The sequence below is a fragment of the Paramisgurnus dabryanus genome, chromosome 16, assembly GCF_030506205.2.
Source record: "Paramisgurnus dabryanus chromosome 16, PD_genome_1.1, whole genome shotgun sequence".
NCBI classification, from domain to species: Eukaryota; Metazoa; Chordata; class Actinopteri; order Cypriniformes; family Cobitidae; genus Paramisgurnus; species Paramisgurnus dabryanus.
The window spans coordinates 29,099,552-29,114,534 of record NC_133352.1 but is presented as its reverse complement, the minus strand read 5'-3'; the positions used below and the strand labels follow the sequence as shown (position 1 = coordinate 29,114,534).

The 14,983-nt window shown below is 38.8% G+C and overlaps 1 protein-coding gene across 4 annotated transcripts in view; it reads right to left on the bottom strand.

Moving 5' to 3' along the window:
• The window catches only part of slc2a9l2 (solute carrier family 2 member 9, like 2), a 34,660-nt gene extending 19,677 nt beyond the window's left edge, over nt 1–14,983 (bottom strand). The window contains exons 1-7 of one of the 4 annotated variants that reach the window (XM_073812123.1): nt 14,683–14,983; nt 14,409–14,543; nt 11,403–11,569; nt 10,607–10,695; nt 9,998–10,096; nt 9,674–9,834; nt 103–227 (exon numbers count right to left, since the gene is read on the bottom strand). In XM_073812123.1, coding sequence (XP_073668224.1) covers nt 103–227; nt 9,674–9,834; nt 9,998–10,096; nt 10,607–10,678 — 457 coding nt within the window. In that variant the 5' untranslated portion in view covers nt 10,679–10,695; nt 11,403–11,569; nt 14,409–14,543; nt 14,683–14,983. The remainder of the gene's footprint in view (nt 1–102; nt 228–9,673; nt 9,835–9,997; nt 10,097–10,606; nt 10,696–11,402; nt 11,570–14,408; nt 14,544–14,682) is intronic. The other 3 variants (XM_065274386.2, XM_065274392.2, XM_065274377.2) reach the window with 3 other exon arrangements.

Genomic DNA, 14,983 nt, shown 5'->3' with positions numbered 1-14,983 from the left:
GCTGTGTGTGTAAAAACATTCATTCAGATGAATGACTTATAAATAATTCATACTAAAACATATAAATGCATTATTTAAAAATCTCACAGCAGTAGGACTTACCTGAGTCCATGCCAATGATGAAACGACCAATAATGAGCATCTCAAAAGAGCCAGCCATCTCCCCAAGAGCTAATAGCAGTGCAGCAGTCAGTGCGAGAACATTATTGGCCAAAAGTGATCCTTTCCTATATAGACAAAGAGAACAATGTTATTATATAGCACGTGTACTATATTATTTTATAACTATTCCAAATTTTAACATCAAACATAATTTCCATCATTTTAGTTAAAATGTTTACCAGGTCAGCTGAGGAAAATTTCCTACAAAATTATAAAATTCTATAAAATTCAAACGTCACTACAGGTGAAGACACTTTAAACTTTGGTCTCACCACTAGATGCTGCTTAAACTCCCTGACTGCATCTTTACATTTAAAAATAGACAACATTAACAACCAAATGAACACTAAACATTACAATAGCCTTCTATACAATGACTTAAGATGTATATAAAGGACTTTTCCATAACAAAAATACTTACAAAAACAAAAGTACATACTTTTAGGGTACAGTTTAGACAATTTTAGCAGTAACATAAATGGCTTTCGTGGAACAAACATAACTTTCGGTAAACTTGGCAAAGAATCAGTAAGTTTGACTAGGACAGTTTGAGTCCTTTTAGAGTAGTGTGGTGTTTATATAAAATAAACAAGTATCAAGCGTATCAAAAACTACACTGAGCTAACATTACTTTGTATAATGTGTACTATATAATGTATACATCTTAACAACAGATCGGCTGCCAAACCTCCGTTCACATAGCATTGATCCATGATCGCCGTCTCCCCTCATCTTTAGGAAACCAAAACATTTGTTATTTCTGACGAGCTTCAGTTTAGCCACTAGTCAGACAATTAAACAAACAGAGACCGGAAGTTAAGTTCCACCCAGACGTGATAAAACCATCTATAAGTAGGCAAACTGGGACACAGAATATATTACACACTGAAATGTCTGATCCTGCCAGTTGGGGTCTGACTGCTGATGAATCCTAATAGAAAAGTTGTCACCATGGCAACAGTGCTCATCCCTGTACAAAGACAAAATCCTTGAAATTGGCATCTTTTATCGTATGGATTGTAAACACCTCACTGAAACTGGATGAGTCAAACTTATTTTGAGGGGGTTAATGAAGCGCTATGCTATTAATTGATCTAATGGCTGAGTATTTATCTGTCCGTGCAGAGGACAGAGCATGCAATTCTGTGATGAGATCTGTTTCTGTCCATTTATGACCTACAGTCACCTGTCAGTGGGTCTTTAAAGCTTCACTTGTTACTTGACTGTGACATTCGAACAGAATTTGGATCAGCTCACATCCCTTCAGTGTGAGTCTGTTGGATGCTTTCACTTGTTTTTTGTCAGATCTTGTGATAGTTCATCTCCATAACACAATCTTAATATAACAAAGGCAAGCTTACACTATGTACAACCCTGCTTGTGAAGATGGCGCCGTTGTGTTTGGCTGGCCGTCTGCAGCTCGCATGGTTGATTTTGTTTGTCCTGTCTGTCTCTTCTTTTTTTCAACATACGTGATGGAAAGTATACTTAGCGTCTTTGAATGGAACACGCCGCCTTTCGTCTATTTCCAGGTGTGGGATGATCCTCGACTGCTATGACCCCCGGGATCGCTGGATAACACCTGTGGTGCCTGATGCTAGTGCTTCAACCTCTCAGGTATTTTGCCTCATCTCTGTCGCGGTGGTGTCAACTTAGCTAATCTGCAGTCGCTGTGTTTTATATCACAGCCATCTAATGAACAGGTGTTGGCTAAGATGGTCCTGATTAACCCAAGGTCGATGGTAAATAAATCTTTCATTTTAAATGACTTTATTACTACACAGCGCTTGGATTGTTTATTTATTACGGAGACTTGGCTAAGGGTGGATGATCTCAACCCATTAACAGATATGGTGCCACATGACTGTAACTTTTTTAGTTCTCCTCGCACCACTGGCCGTGGTGGTGTCTTGGCATCTGTTTTTGCAAGGAAATTTGACTGCAAAAGTGTGAAATCTTATACATTTACTAGCTTTGAGGTTCTGTTGATGTTAAAGGGGGGGATCAATGGTATTTCAAGCATTCTGACTTATTAACACAGTTATAGAGTTGTTTCCTCATTCTAAACGTATAGGCAAAGTGTCAAAAAAGCAGTTGGACACGTTACAGAGTATTTTTGTGCCGAATGCACGCCAGGGTTCGTACAAGTTTCGGAAAGTTTTTTTCGATTACAGGTCCAATTGATGTTTCAGGGGTTTTCTATACGTATCACTTCTTTATATGGGCACTTCCCCCGGAAAACCACCCATCAATCAGCGGGAGACGCTGTAGCTTGCAAACATCTACGCCACTCAGCTTTGTTTAATTTCAAAACTCAACAATGGCACGAAAGGAGAAGTGTGTTTTTGGATGTAAGGAGAAGAAAGACAGCCTGGTTGCACAGGGTAAGTAAGACTTCTGTCTTATATTGGAAATAGTCGCGTGCATATTATATAAATGACACGAACATGGAGTGAATCATAAGTTATAAGTGTTGTATAGTGTTGCATGACTCGTACTCGCTCCTCCCGCGGTATAACTCCTCCTTCTTCATTTTTTCGTACGTTATCGGAAAAAGATTCGGTAAAGCTAATCTTTCTTTTACAAATCTGATTAAACTAAAGACTCTTCGGAGATATAAAGGATTAGGGGTGGCACGGTCCATGAAAAAAATCTGAACCGTTCGGTTCGCTTGTCTCGGTTCGGAGCGCGTGTGTACCGCACGGTTTAACGGTTCATGGCATGCGCAATGTAGTCTCATGCCCTGTATGTGACCTCAAATAGCGTGTTTCCCTTTCGCGCGAAAGAAGAGGTGACTGGTTTGGAGTATAAGTACTGCGGGTTATGTTACGTGTAGAAATGGCAAGTGGGAGAGAAATGGAAGTCTGCCCGCAGTTGGAGGATGCGCCAGCGTCGTATAAGTTTGGTGTGTGGAAACACATTTGTATTTCATGTTACTTATGATGACAGCGGAAATAAAACAATAGATAGAACTGCAGTCTATGGGTTGAATATGCTCCAACAGCCACAGGAGATCGCATTCTCTCCGACCATTTATCTAATCTGAGGTACTGACAACAATGTTTTACGTCTTTTCATATTCAGCGCTATTTTTAGCCTTTCATTGATAAAATTAAAGCGGCTGATTTCCGCGTAGTTTCATTTTGCTAGCGTGTGAAAGTTGCGCGATCTTATTTCAGAAATTGCCCCTCAAAGTAATCAGAAGTGGTCAAAAGTGGACAAAAGAGACTTAAAGAGATTTTAATATTACAGGTGCAAAGGTTATGTTTCTCTCTCGTCCACATAAACTCTCAGTATTAAAGCAGCCTCTCAGTGATAAATCTGAGCTACACTGAAGTTGGCATTTTAATAAATGCAAGTTATCTTTGTGTGCTAAAAATGCACATAAAGTTTATGTAGATAGATGGCAATACACATTCTCTTTTTTGCCAAATAAATGAAAAGCATGTTGAAATCATCAATGTCTTCCCTCTTGCTCTATCAAAATCTCATCTGGCTTTCCTCAGAGATGGTCCAATGTGCTTAAAGTCAAATTCAGTTTGTGCATGATTACATGATATAACTTTTTTTAATACTGTATCCTAAATTATGGATAATTAATACATTAATAAGATAATACATTTCTGGAGTGTTAAAAATGTAAAGAAAAAATAACAACAAGAACCGTACTGAACCGTGAACCGTGACCATAGAACCGTGATACGAACCGAACCGAGGGTTTTGTGAACCGTGCCACCCCTATAAAGGATGTCATACTACTCTATAGGTACTCCAGATTAACATCATAAATGCAGAAACAGCGTGTGTTACGTGAGCTTTAATTGAGGTACATACCGCTGTGCTGTGTGTTGTGGTGTATCGGCCACCATAAACCTACAAGAACTTCATTGACGAAAATTACTTAGTGGACTAATGCTGAAGTATGATAGACTTTTGATTGTAGGGGATTTTAACATCCATGTCTGCTGTCCAGCTGAGACATTGTCAAAAGACTTTGCTAATCTCATTGATTCACATAATCTTGTGCAATATGTGAATGGTCCAACACACATACATGGTCACACTTTGGACCTTGTTCATTCATATGGTTTGATTGTTTCTGACCTTGAAATTATTGACAATGGATTTTCCGATCATAAAGCAGTCATTTTTAATATCTCCCTCCTTTGCCCTAAAGAAACTTCACATGTGTAACCTTCTAAACGTCGAAGGTTGAATTCTAAAATGGTTGATGACTTATTTGCACTATATTTAATGACATGGTGGCATTGCATTTAGACAGTGAGGGTTTACATGCGAATGTGGATGGGGCTCAACTACTTTCTTCTTTTATGATGACATGTATTAATATTTTAGATCAGATTGCTCCACTCCAGACCATATGTCCTAAAAGGTGTCATTTGAAATTTTTAAAGGGCTGTTATTTGATTAAGGCAGAAAGAATGAAATTATTTTTTGATTTTATCCAGAAAAACGATGGTAATCCAAAAGCCTTATTTAATACATTACATACAGCAATAAATCCACCGGCATCATCTGGGTTTGAAGTCTCTGTACAGTTATGTGATAAGTTCCAAAAGTTTTTTATAGATAAAGTTGAGGATATTAGATCTTCCATTCGGTTGTTAGATTATGATGATCAAACTTCTGGGTCTTCATGCTCAACTGTCTTCCATCAGTTTGAGCTAGTTTCCATGTCCGATTTGACAGAGATTGTCATGCGTATGAAACCTTCTACTAGCCCCCAAGATGATATCCCGACATGGTTCTTGAAACAAGCTTTTAAAGTAGTGGGTCCCTGTATTTTAACTTTAATAAATAATTGTTTGAAATTAGGAGTAGTTCCGACCAATTTTAAATTTGCTAGAGCAACCAATATAAAGAGAGCTGGTTTGGACCGCACTGACCTAGCCAACTTCAGAACTATTTCAAAACTGCCTTTTCTTTCAAAGGTCTTGGAGAAGGTAGCTTTTACTCAATTACAATTATTTTGAGAAAATAACTTAGTTTTTGAAGTCTTTAAGTCAGGTTTAATACAAAAACACAGCACGGAAATAGCCCTTTTGAGGGTTCAGAATGACATACTTTTAAATGCTAATACTGGAACCCCTTCGATCTTAATGCTGCTCGACCTTAGTGCAGCCTTTGATACGGTAGTTCATAATATTATGGTTTCCCGATTGGAAAACCATTTTGGTTTATGTGGTACAGCCCTTAAATGGTTTAGTTCTTATTTGGTTGACAGGACTTTTGCGGTGAAACTGGGTGAATGCATGTCAACTTCAGCTCCACTAAGGTGTGGCGTTCCACAAGGGTCAATTCTTGCCCCCCTTTTGTTTTCTATGTATTTGCTCCCTTTGGGAACAATATTTAGGAAGCATGGTGTCTCGTTTCATTTTTATGCTGACGACTCACAGATTTATCTGCGACTTAGAAAAGATACGGGATCAGATATCTCTCCTTTGCTGAACTGCTTAGCTGACATTAGGGACTGGATGCCATTATTTTTTTTACATTTAATGAAAGTAAAACTGAGATTATATTTTTTGGCTCAGATGGGAAATATGGTACCATAAATTCTATTCTTGGCCCTTTGGCCAAGTATAGTAAACCACTGGTGAAAAATTACTACTATTTGTACTATTTGACCCAGAATTTAAATTTGATAAGCAGATTAATTCTATGGTCAAATCTTGTTTTTTTAACCTGAGACTCATCACGAAGATGAAGCCCTTTCTTTCTATTAGAGACTTAGAAACAGTTGTTTATGCTCTTGTGAAGTCAATGCAAAGACGTAAGAGACATTCTGCGGCGCAATGAGCGCAGGCATTTTGGGCGTTTGGCATGCATAACGAGTGATTTGCACAAATCAGGCGAGTTTAAAAATCTAAACCTTGGCAGATATTTGCGCTGCGTTAACCAATCAGGAGCTTGCTCTAATAGTGACGTGATTACAACGTAGCGATTTGAGGCAGAAATACAAAACAAAAATGGAGGACAAAATCATTGTCGCTGTATGTGGACACAAGGAACTGTACGACACATCTTCATACTTTTATAAAAACAGGAATAAAAAGGATCTTGCTTGGAAGAAAGTGAGTGAGGAGGTTGGACAATCTGGGAAGTTGTAAAAAAACGCTCTTTACTCAATTTGATCTTTATATATACATATTAAGACTACAAGCTAGCTAAAGCCGGCAAATTTAGCTTATTCACGTCTGAATGTCACGCGCAAAAATGAAACGAGTTAACTCGAAAAGATTAAGTGGTCAACTATGCGTCAACCGCTTCTTTCGCGTCTGGTGTGAACACACAATAAGAGAGTATCGACAAACTCTTGAGCATTTAATCATGCCTCCACATACATCATGAAGACAGATTTTCCACATCTATGTTTTACTCGCTCTATATCTGCCTCATTAAATCTCTGTGTCATGCATGATATGTGTCAATCTCATCACAGAGGCACACAGAAATTTAATGAGGCAAATATAGAGTGAGTAAAACAGCAGAACGAGTGAGCGAGCAAAAGAGAAAGTGAAGATTTAGCCCGAAGGTTTTGAAGATTGGAGCAGAATTTCTAACTGTCTGAACTTTGGTCCCGACAAGCTGCAGATGAGAAATTTCCCTTGGGAAATAATCTCCATCTCTCCAGTCTAAAACTCCATCCTCGCCCGACATACACTTCCTGTTAAACGTCCTTGGGAGTGTTTGTGTTGATTCGTAATGCAGTGTGTGATCAGAGTTACAATAAGCCCGGCACATCATCTGTATGTGTGTGTCTGTCTCTGTGTGTGTCAGGTGTTGAATGTCTTTTAAACAATGCAGGAGATTAAAAACCCTGATCTGTCACAGCTTGAGTGTGTGTGTTTTTGAGAACAATTTCGAAAATCTAAAGCAAAATAACTAAATTCATTTCCGATGTCATTAGTCAGATAATCATCTCAGCTTGTGTTTTGGGTGTATTCAGCCTATAACACAACAGAAAATGCTTCATAAACCACTAGCGCTGTGTTTAAAATATTGATACGACGATACATTGTCATGAACTCCTGATGATGCGCGCAACATTACAGCACCTTCCGTATAGATTCGGATACACTTTTAAATGTAGTGCGACAAAGCGCAGTTGATCTGTATTCATGTGACCCGCAGAGCACAGAGAGTAAAAGAGTCTTTCACGGGCACGTGTCTGCACACCTTGCCTAAGCACCCCACATTCTCTCTCTCCCTTTCTCTTACTCTCATTTAAAAATCAATGAGTTCAGTATGAAAGTGCGGATATCTTAACCTAAACTGCTGCAAAGGGTGAGTCATGAAGTTAAAGTAGCATTGCACAAAAAAGACTGCACGTCGCCTCATGAGCAATCCATAATAAATCTTTTGCACGCATTTAACATCAATGAAGCGCACGCTGCTTTATTAGCCTCTCTCTTATCACAGTAATGCATTAAGAAAAAAACACAACAAAGAGCTGCAGGTGTAAAGTGTGTGTCAGGAGAAAAAGAAAAGAAAAGAATGAAAGAGGCAAGCTTGCCAAGTATGCAACGCATATTTGAAATGTGACCCCTGCATTTAACCCATCCTAGTGAGTAGTGAACACACACCCACACAGAGCAGTGGGCAGCTATCCCAATGCCAGGTAAGCAATTAGGGTAAGGTACCTTGCTCAAGGGCACCAGAGTTGCAACAAGCCGACATAGAGCTACTTCAAACTTTAGTTGTCACTTGGGATGCAGCGATTAACCGCTTTCACTATTAACCATGATTTAAAATGTCACGGTTAAGTAATCATAAAGCCTCCACTACACTTTTGTTTCACGCACACACAAACCAAATCCACGGACCACCAAGCGGCGTGTGCGTCATGATCCGCAAGAGCGTTTCTTCTCTTGGTTGTTCATGGATCTGGTTTGTGTGTTTGTGTGCCTGTATGCGTATGTGAAACAGAGCCACACTCCAGTCATTCCATGCAACATTAAAAACCTCTTGCCCACAGCTCGCGGATCAAACTTGGGCGCAGTGCTGGTGGTCTGACTGACTGCATTTAATTGCATTTAATTATTTTAACACGCTAGTGATAAAAATATCAAAATATATTTTGAAAAAAAATACAAGTGCCCGAATAAGTTCACTGAGCTTTGGAACAATGGATCCACAGAGAAATGAAGGAATAGGTCGAGGAAGAGGAGGAAATGGGGAAGGAGGAGGGAGATGAGGAGGACATGGTGAACGAGGAGGAAGAGGACATGGTGAAGAAGGAATGAGAGGAGGAGAATGTGGTGAAGGAGGAGGAGGGAGAAGAAGGGTAAGGAGACAAGCAGAAATTCGAACCACTTTAGTTGATCATGTCCTTGTCCATGGCATGACTATGAGGGAGGCTAAGCAATGAGTATAGCCAAATTTGAGTCGCTTCACCATTGCCTTCATCTTCAGAACCCTCAGGAAGGAAAACTGGTAGGTGTACTTACAGTAAGACGGCTCTGTACAGTAACTTTAGAGTGCATACACTGTTGGATTATGCTACCGTCATAGTTTTTCTTGGTTGTGATTAAGCAATGTTACTAAGTTCTAAATAAAAATGTAATTCAAAACTGTCTTGTATCGTGACGACAATCGTATCGTGGCCTTGTATCAGGATATGCATCGTACCGAGAAATTGTTGGTGATACACAGCCCTATAAACTACTGATAATTCTGTCGATGATACACAGAGCAGTAAATGATTGTAGATGCACATGTGATGACTTTTACTGCTTATGTACACCACTAAACAAACAATTAACATTAAAGGGATAGTTCGGCCAAAAATGATATTAAACCCATGATTTACTCACCCCGAAGCCGTCCAAGATGCATATGTATGACAAATTCGGAGGGCTGGGGCACAAAGCAGCAGCAGAGAAACCTCCATAAGCTGTGTAAGCTCTCATCTTGAATGCGGACATGACTAAGATGGCTGCATTACCAGAAGCAAGTTATTTTCGTTTATAAAGTTTTAAATGTGGATATTTCTACAACAAAACAGGTCGGATTACCCTCAGAAGGCCTTTGTGGATTTATTTTGTGAAGGATAGATACACATTTTTTGGACTTGAAGGACGTGGACCCCATAACTTCACATTTGATTAACTGAAAGATCTAAAACACTTTCTAAAATAACTGAAAATGTGTTCGTCTGAAAAATGATGGACATATGCATCTCGGGCGGCTTCGGGGTGAGTAAATCATGGGTTTAATATCATTTTAGGCCGAACTATCCCTTTAACCAATTACCACCTGATGAGCACCAGACTGTCTCTTGTCTGTCTTTCTAACATTTTTCTGTGCATGTGCCTTGCTGTCTGTCAGTCTATCTCTTTCTGTTGTAATAAACAGGCTGAAATATATCTAACATGCACACAAACAGAGTCTTCAAATGCCACCTCCAAAAAATTTTAGAAGAATAGATGGGGGAGTTTAAAGCATGAGTGAGTGAGAAATGAAGATAACACAAAGGACACGATCTAACCTGCCCAACACCTTGATGAGTAAAGAGACCATCAGCGCCCCCACCAGTCCACCAATGGCAAAGATAGACACTGTGATGGACCACAGTAGAGTGACTGTCTCATCTCCTATTGGCTCATTATACCGACTCATCCATGTTTTATTGTAGAAGGTCTTTATATACTAGAGAGAAAAAGAGAGAGAGAGCGAGAGAGCATCATGCCAGAGTCTCTGATCTCAAACACACTGCAGGGGTCTCTGGTAAGGTAGGTACTTTAAACAGCTTACACAAAACTCTTTGGATAATTGTGTGTGTTTAGAGGTTAAAGGTCGGAGCAGAACTCACAGTGGCAGGTGCGTTGACCACAGACAGATTATAGCCATACAGGAAGGACGAACCCAGAGAGCCAAAGAATGCAGCACTGATCAGACCGACGGTCAGGCGCTGATGAGAGAAATTAACAGTTCAGATTTACAACATTCACAACTATCATCTCTTCTGTAATAGTTCTGTGCTACTCTTAAAAATACTTTCTACTTTCATTGCTTCGGACAAAGCCGTCAGGCGAAATAAACATGATGTAAAGTCATGTAGATGTAATATTACACCAAAGAGTTTTAGGAGTTATTTCTGTGGTTTGTGTCATCAGTGTGTCTATATTATAATCAACAGGGATATTTAAAGATGAATCACATTCTTTCTCTGATCAGTACATGACATGTGTAGGAGATGATGTGTAATCCTGGAGCATTACAATGGTTTAAGTTGCTGTTACAGATCCGACAGGTGTGAAATCTAAAAAAATATGTGTGCGACTTAATTTTAACAGAGAAAAATGTCTGACTCACGCAATAAGTTATGAGTTAATATGAGATCAGTCAATTATACTTCTATTGTTTTATATGAAGTAATAGGTATAATGTCAGAATAACCCAAAAGTGCAAACACACACACCTGTTCAGATGGAGCTTTGGCATCATTGGGGTCTTTGTCCGGCATTTGCTTAATTTTGGTCTTTTTCTCCATCTCCTGAAATCAGGCCACTGAAACACACGCACGCAAGCACACACACAGTAACTTTCAGAACAACAATATTAAGAGCAACAGTGACACCTGGTGGAAAAATATTAACAGTGTCTGATACAGTAAATACTGTAATAATCATTCATTGAACATTTGAAAACAGTAATTGTGAAATTCACTTTTTTTCTCGCTACTGATACGCTGCTGACACACATGCACAGACACACACAAAGACAGACAGACAGACAGACACACACACACACAACACACACGTGTAACTCAACACTGCTGACAAACACACAACAAACACATGTAACTCCACACTACTGACACACACACATGTAACTCAACACTACTGACACAACACACACACACAACACAGAGATCCCATTCTCCCTCTCTTCACCCTGTACTTTCCTGTCCAGTCTGTCCTATCCAGGCATAAAACGCCAGAAGATGTAACAAATACTGCTGACACAAACACACATGCGTAACTCCACACTTCTCTCACACAAACACACATATGTAAATCCACACTTTACATACATCTCCATACATTCAGAGAAACTATGTGTGCTATGTGTACCTGGTGCCTTTTCAACATTTGCTAATATTACTAAACAACACACACTACAATCTGTTCACAGAAGTAAATCTTTCAACAGCTTTCCATCAAATATTTACAAGCTCAGTGTAAATTCCCCATGAGAACATGAAGATGACAAACCTCATGCAGGATCACAGAAGACTGTCCGTCCGTCCGTCTGTCTCTCCCTATCTCCACATTAGGACAGAATCTGTGTACCTTACAGGACAAAGTCCAACAAAAACACTCACAGCCACTGTGTGCTCCAGCACCCTGCAGCGCCCCATACGAGCTTCGTGGAAACCTGACTATAAGGTAAGTTTTAAAAGAAAACAGTATCATGACATGTTTCTATCTAAACAGCTCTTTCAGAATCTCCCAGAATTCATTAGGCCTGGGAAAAAACTGAAAAGAACCCCAGCTTGGTGTAAAGATTATTAGTAGCTTTATGGCTGTAGCTAATGTTTTATAACTTAGTCAAATGTTTTGCTTGGAAAGTGTGCTTGTGCTATAAGTCGTTCAAATATCAAAGTATGTCATTTATTATAATCAACATTATTAATATATGTCTATATGTGCACATGCAAAAAAACAACAACACAATTTTCAGAGCAAAGGTTAAAGTATTTAGTGTGACCTCTGTTGGCACTACACATCTTGAACTCTTTTGTGGAGACTGAAGTCATTAGATTTGATTTAGAAATAAGGATTTAAGTTCATTTAGGTTTGAGAGTCTGCAGGTTTCTGCTTTTTTAAAGCAGCGGTGAATCAAAGAAAAAAATTTTTTACTTGATTTTTGTTATATATGAGGTCATCATATACTTAACGAACATCCTGCAAGTTTCAGAACTGCAAACGTCCTTGTTACTGAATTATAACAGTTTTTGGCACCAAGCCAAGAAAAAACGGCAGAGTTGGGAATGTCCAAATTTATGACCTTGTAGAGATTTTTAACAATGCATCCAAGCAACGACTGCTGTTGTAGCCCCGCTCACAAGTTCACATGTAGGGAAGTAACACATGTGCTTCCCAAAGCAGCAAACATGCCAAGATTGCCAAAGTTTGTACACCACCTGGTTGTGCCAACCTCACAAGCACATTGTGAAATATCCAAAGCTAGTGATAAGGACTTCCCAGCCGCGATTTAGATTATGATGCGCGCTTGTTAAGGGTGTCACGATTTTGCTGCGAGTCAACCTCCTATAACTTAGCTAGCTACAGCCAGTCAAAAGATAGCATGGCAAATGCAGGAGACACCACGCGAGCTGCTCTTTACATGGGAAACAAAAAACAGCAAGCGCCTTCAGCTGAACTTAATCAGAGCAAGCGCGCGTGCACAGCAGAGCGGCTTCTGTGCCATGTGCGGCCGTTTCTCTGAACTGAGATCCGTTTTACAACAACTTATTTCAGTTGCTTAAGAGTTATGACAATGGTATAAAACAATTTAATGAGTATAAAACAATAAAACAGCCAATTCATCGCCCCTTTAACAATGCATATAAATGTATTGTATTTTCTGGTTGTATTAATGAAGAGACTGAGAAATAAATTTATATGGTCACTGTGCCATTGCAAAACAATTTAACCAATGGGGGCATGGTCACCTAAGACACAATTGACTTATTATACTGTTAAATTATAGGACGGTCAGTTCTAATCCTTGATTCTAATTGGTCAATAGCTGTGGTTTATTTATGATAAAACAATAAAACACATCTATGATCGCTGTACTCAATGATTCTGTGTATCACTTCACATCACTTTTAATAATGTAAACGTGTGAAATATTCTGCTACAGGGCTCCAGATTAACTTTTTTAATAGGAGCACAGTGGCCCCCAACTGAAAATTTTAGGGGCGCATCCAAAAAATTTAGGGGCAACCAACTAAATCAACATGCTAACCAAATAATCACATTTCTACAAATTTACACTGTATTACTAATACATACTTTGATGATAGATGCAGAAAGTACAATGTGCTGTTTCAAATTCACTGTCACATCAGAAAAAAAGGTCAAATTTACTGGTCGCACATGTGCGACTGGATGCAAAATTCAGTGGCACACTCTCAAATTTTGGTGGCAAAATGCCACAATTTGGTGGCAGTCTGTTGCCCTGTGTTACTGTTAAAAGTCAGGGACTTTTAGTGACTTTTCTTCATGAAAGTTATGTTCATACATGTTTTTCCCTCTGTAATATTTGTATTTTTTGGTAAGCGTTTAAAAAAACAGTAAGTTACTCATGGCTGGTGCTGTATTGTGAAATAAGTATAGACAACGCCCTTAAAGGGAAAGTTCCTCAAAAATGAAAATCTTGTCATAATTTACTCGCTCCCATGTTGTTTCAAGCCTGTAACCAAACTGTTTGTGAGACCCATTCACTTCCATAGTATTATTTTTCCTACTATGGAAGTCAATGGGGCTTACAAACGGTTTGATTACAAACATTCCTAAAAATATCTTACTTTGTTGACAACATTTTCATTTTTGGGTGAACTATCCCTTTAAGCTGTGACTTATTCAGGAAATAGCATAGCCTCGTGTACCTTACTGCTTACATATTCCGTACTGTTAAACACATCACATGCAGCTACAGTCTGAAGTTACTGTACATGCTTTGATACTCTGATGATTAAAAACGATAAGATCATGCATCTGATAATACTCTCTGTAAAACATTTACTTACAAGAGAGACCATAAAAATGTATTAAGATGTTCAATGTACAGTATGTGTGTTTGTTTGAGGGCTCTCTGTTACACAAACACAAGAATCTCTTGGGGCTCTAAGACCAAATGACAGTAAAACACAGAGTAATGCCAACGGGAATCTGATGACTACAGGACCGTATGCTCGTGACCACATTACAAACACATACCATACATGCCATAACATGAGTGAAGGAAACAGGTTAACCATACATTTAAAAACTCTACAGTTAACTCTGAAATACACAATAATTCATTTGTTAAACATAACATAGATTATATTACACAACTATTATCACTGTTATTACAGTATAAATAAACACATTCAGAGATAAGAAACACAAACAGAGAGATAGAGAGAGATCAGAATTGCATGTATTTCTACACAGTTCATTAACTTTGAGTAGAATTCCTCAAAAGAAATACAACCATAAACTCACTGAAGTCGTCTGTGTTTCTCCTCTGAATCCGTACGTCTGTCTGGAATCTGTGTTCAGTCTCCTTCACTTTCACATGAGGCTCATTACAGTAATTCACTTTCGCGTGCTTGCTTCCATTCACACACACAATTCAAACTAAACTTTATACAGTTGAAATGCAGAACACACAAAAACAATGACACACAACCTGAATAATTGTGTACTAAACTAATGAACTGTTATCCAGCTGCTTGTGAAACATTTAAACATTCATTTGCACACTAACACGTCTCACCTTCTGTATGTCTGCCTCATCTCTGTCATCCGTTAGTATCCTCTCACTGATCATCATCTCAAATGAGAAACACGAGACGTTTAAATTGCATTTGCTGGTTAATTCGTCAACTGCAGTAAGTTTAAGTATAAAACTAAGTTTTCCCGCTTGTCCTTCGGAGTTGTTTATTATTAGATCCTTATGAAATTTTATGACTTTTATTTTCCTAGCACTCTTCTCCCGCGCATTGCTTCTCGCGCTCGTGAGGGCGGTCTCATCATTACGCGTCACACTGTCGTCATCCAGAAAGAGATATAATAAC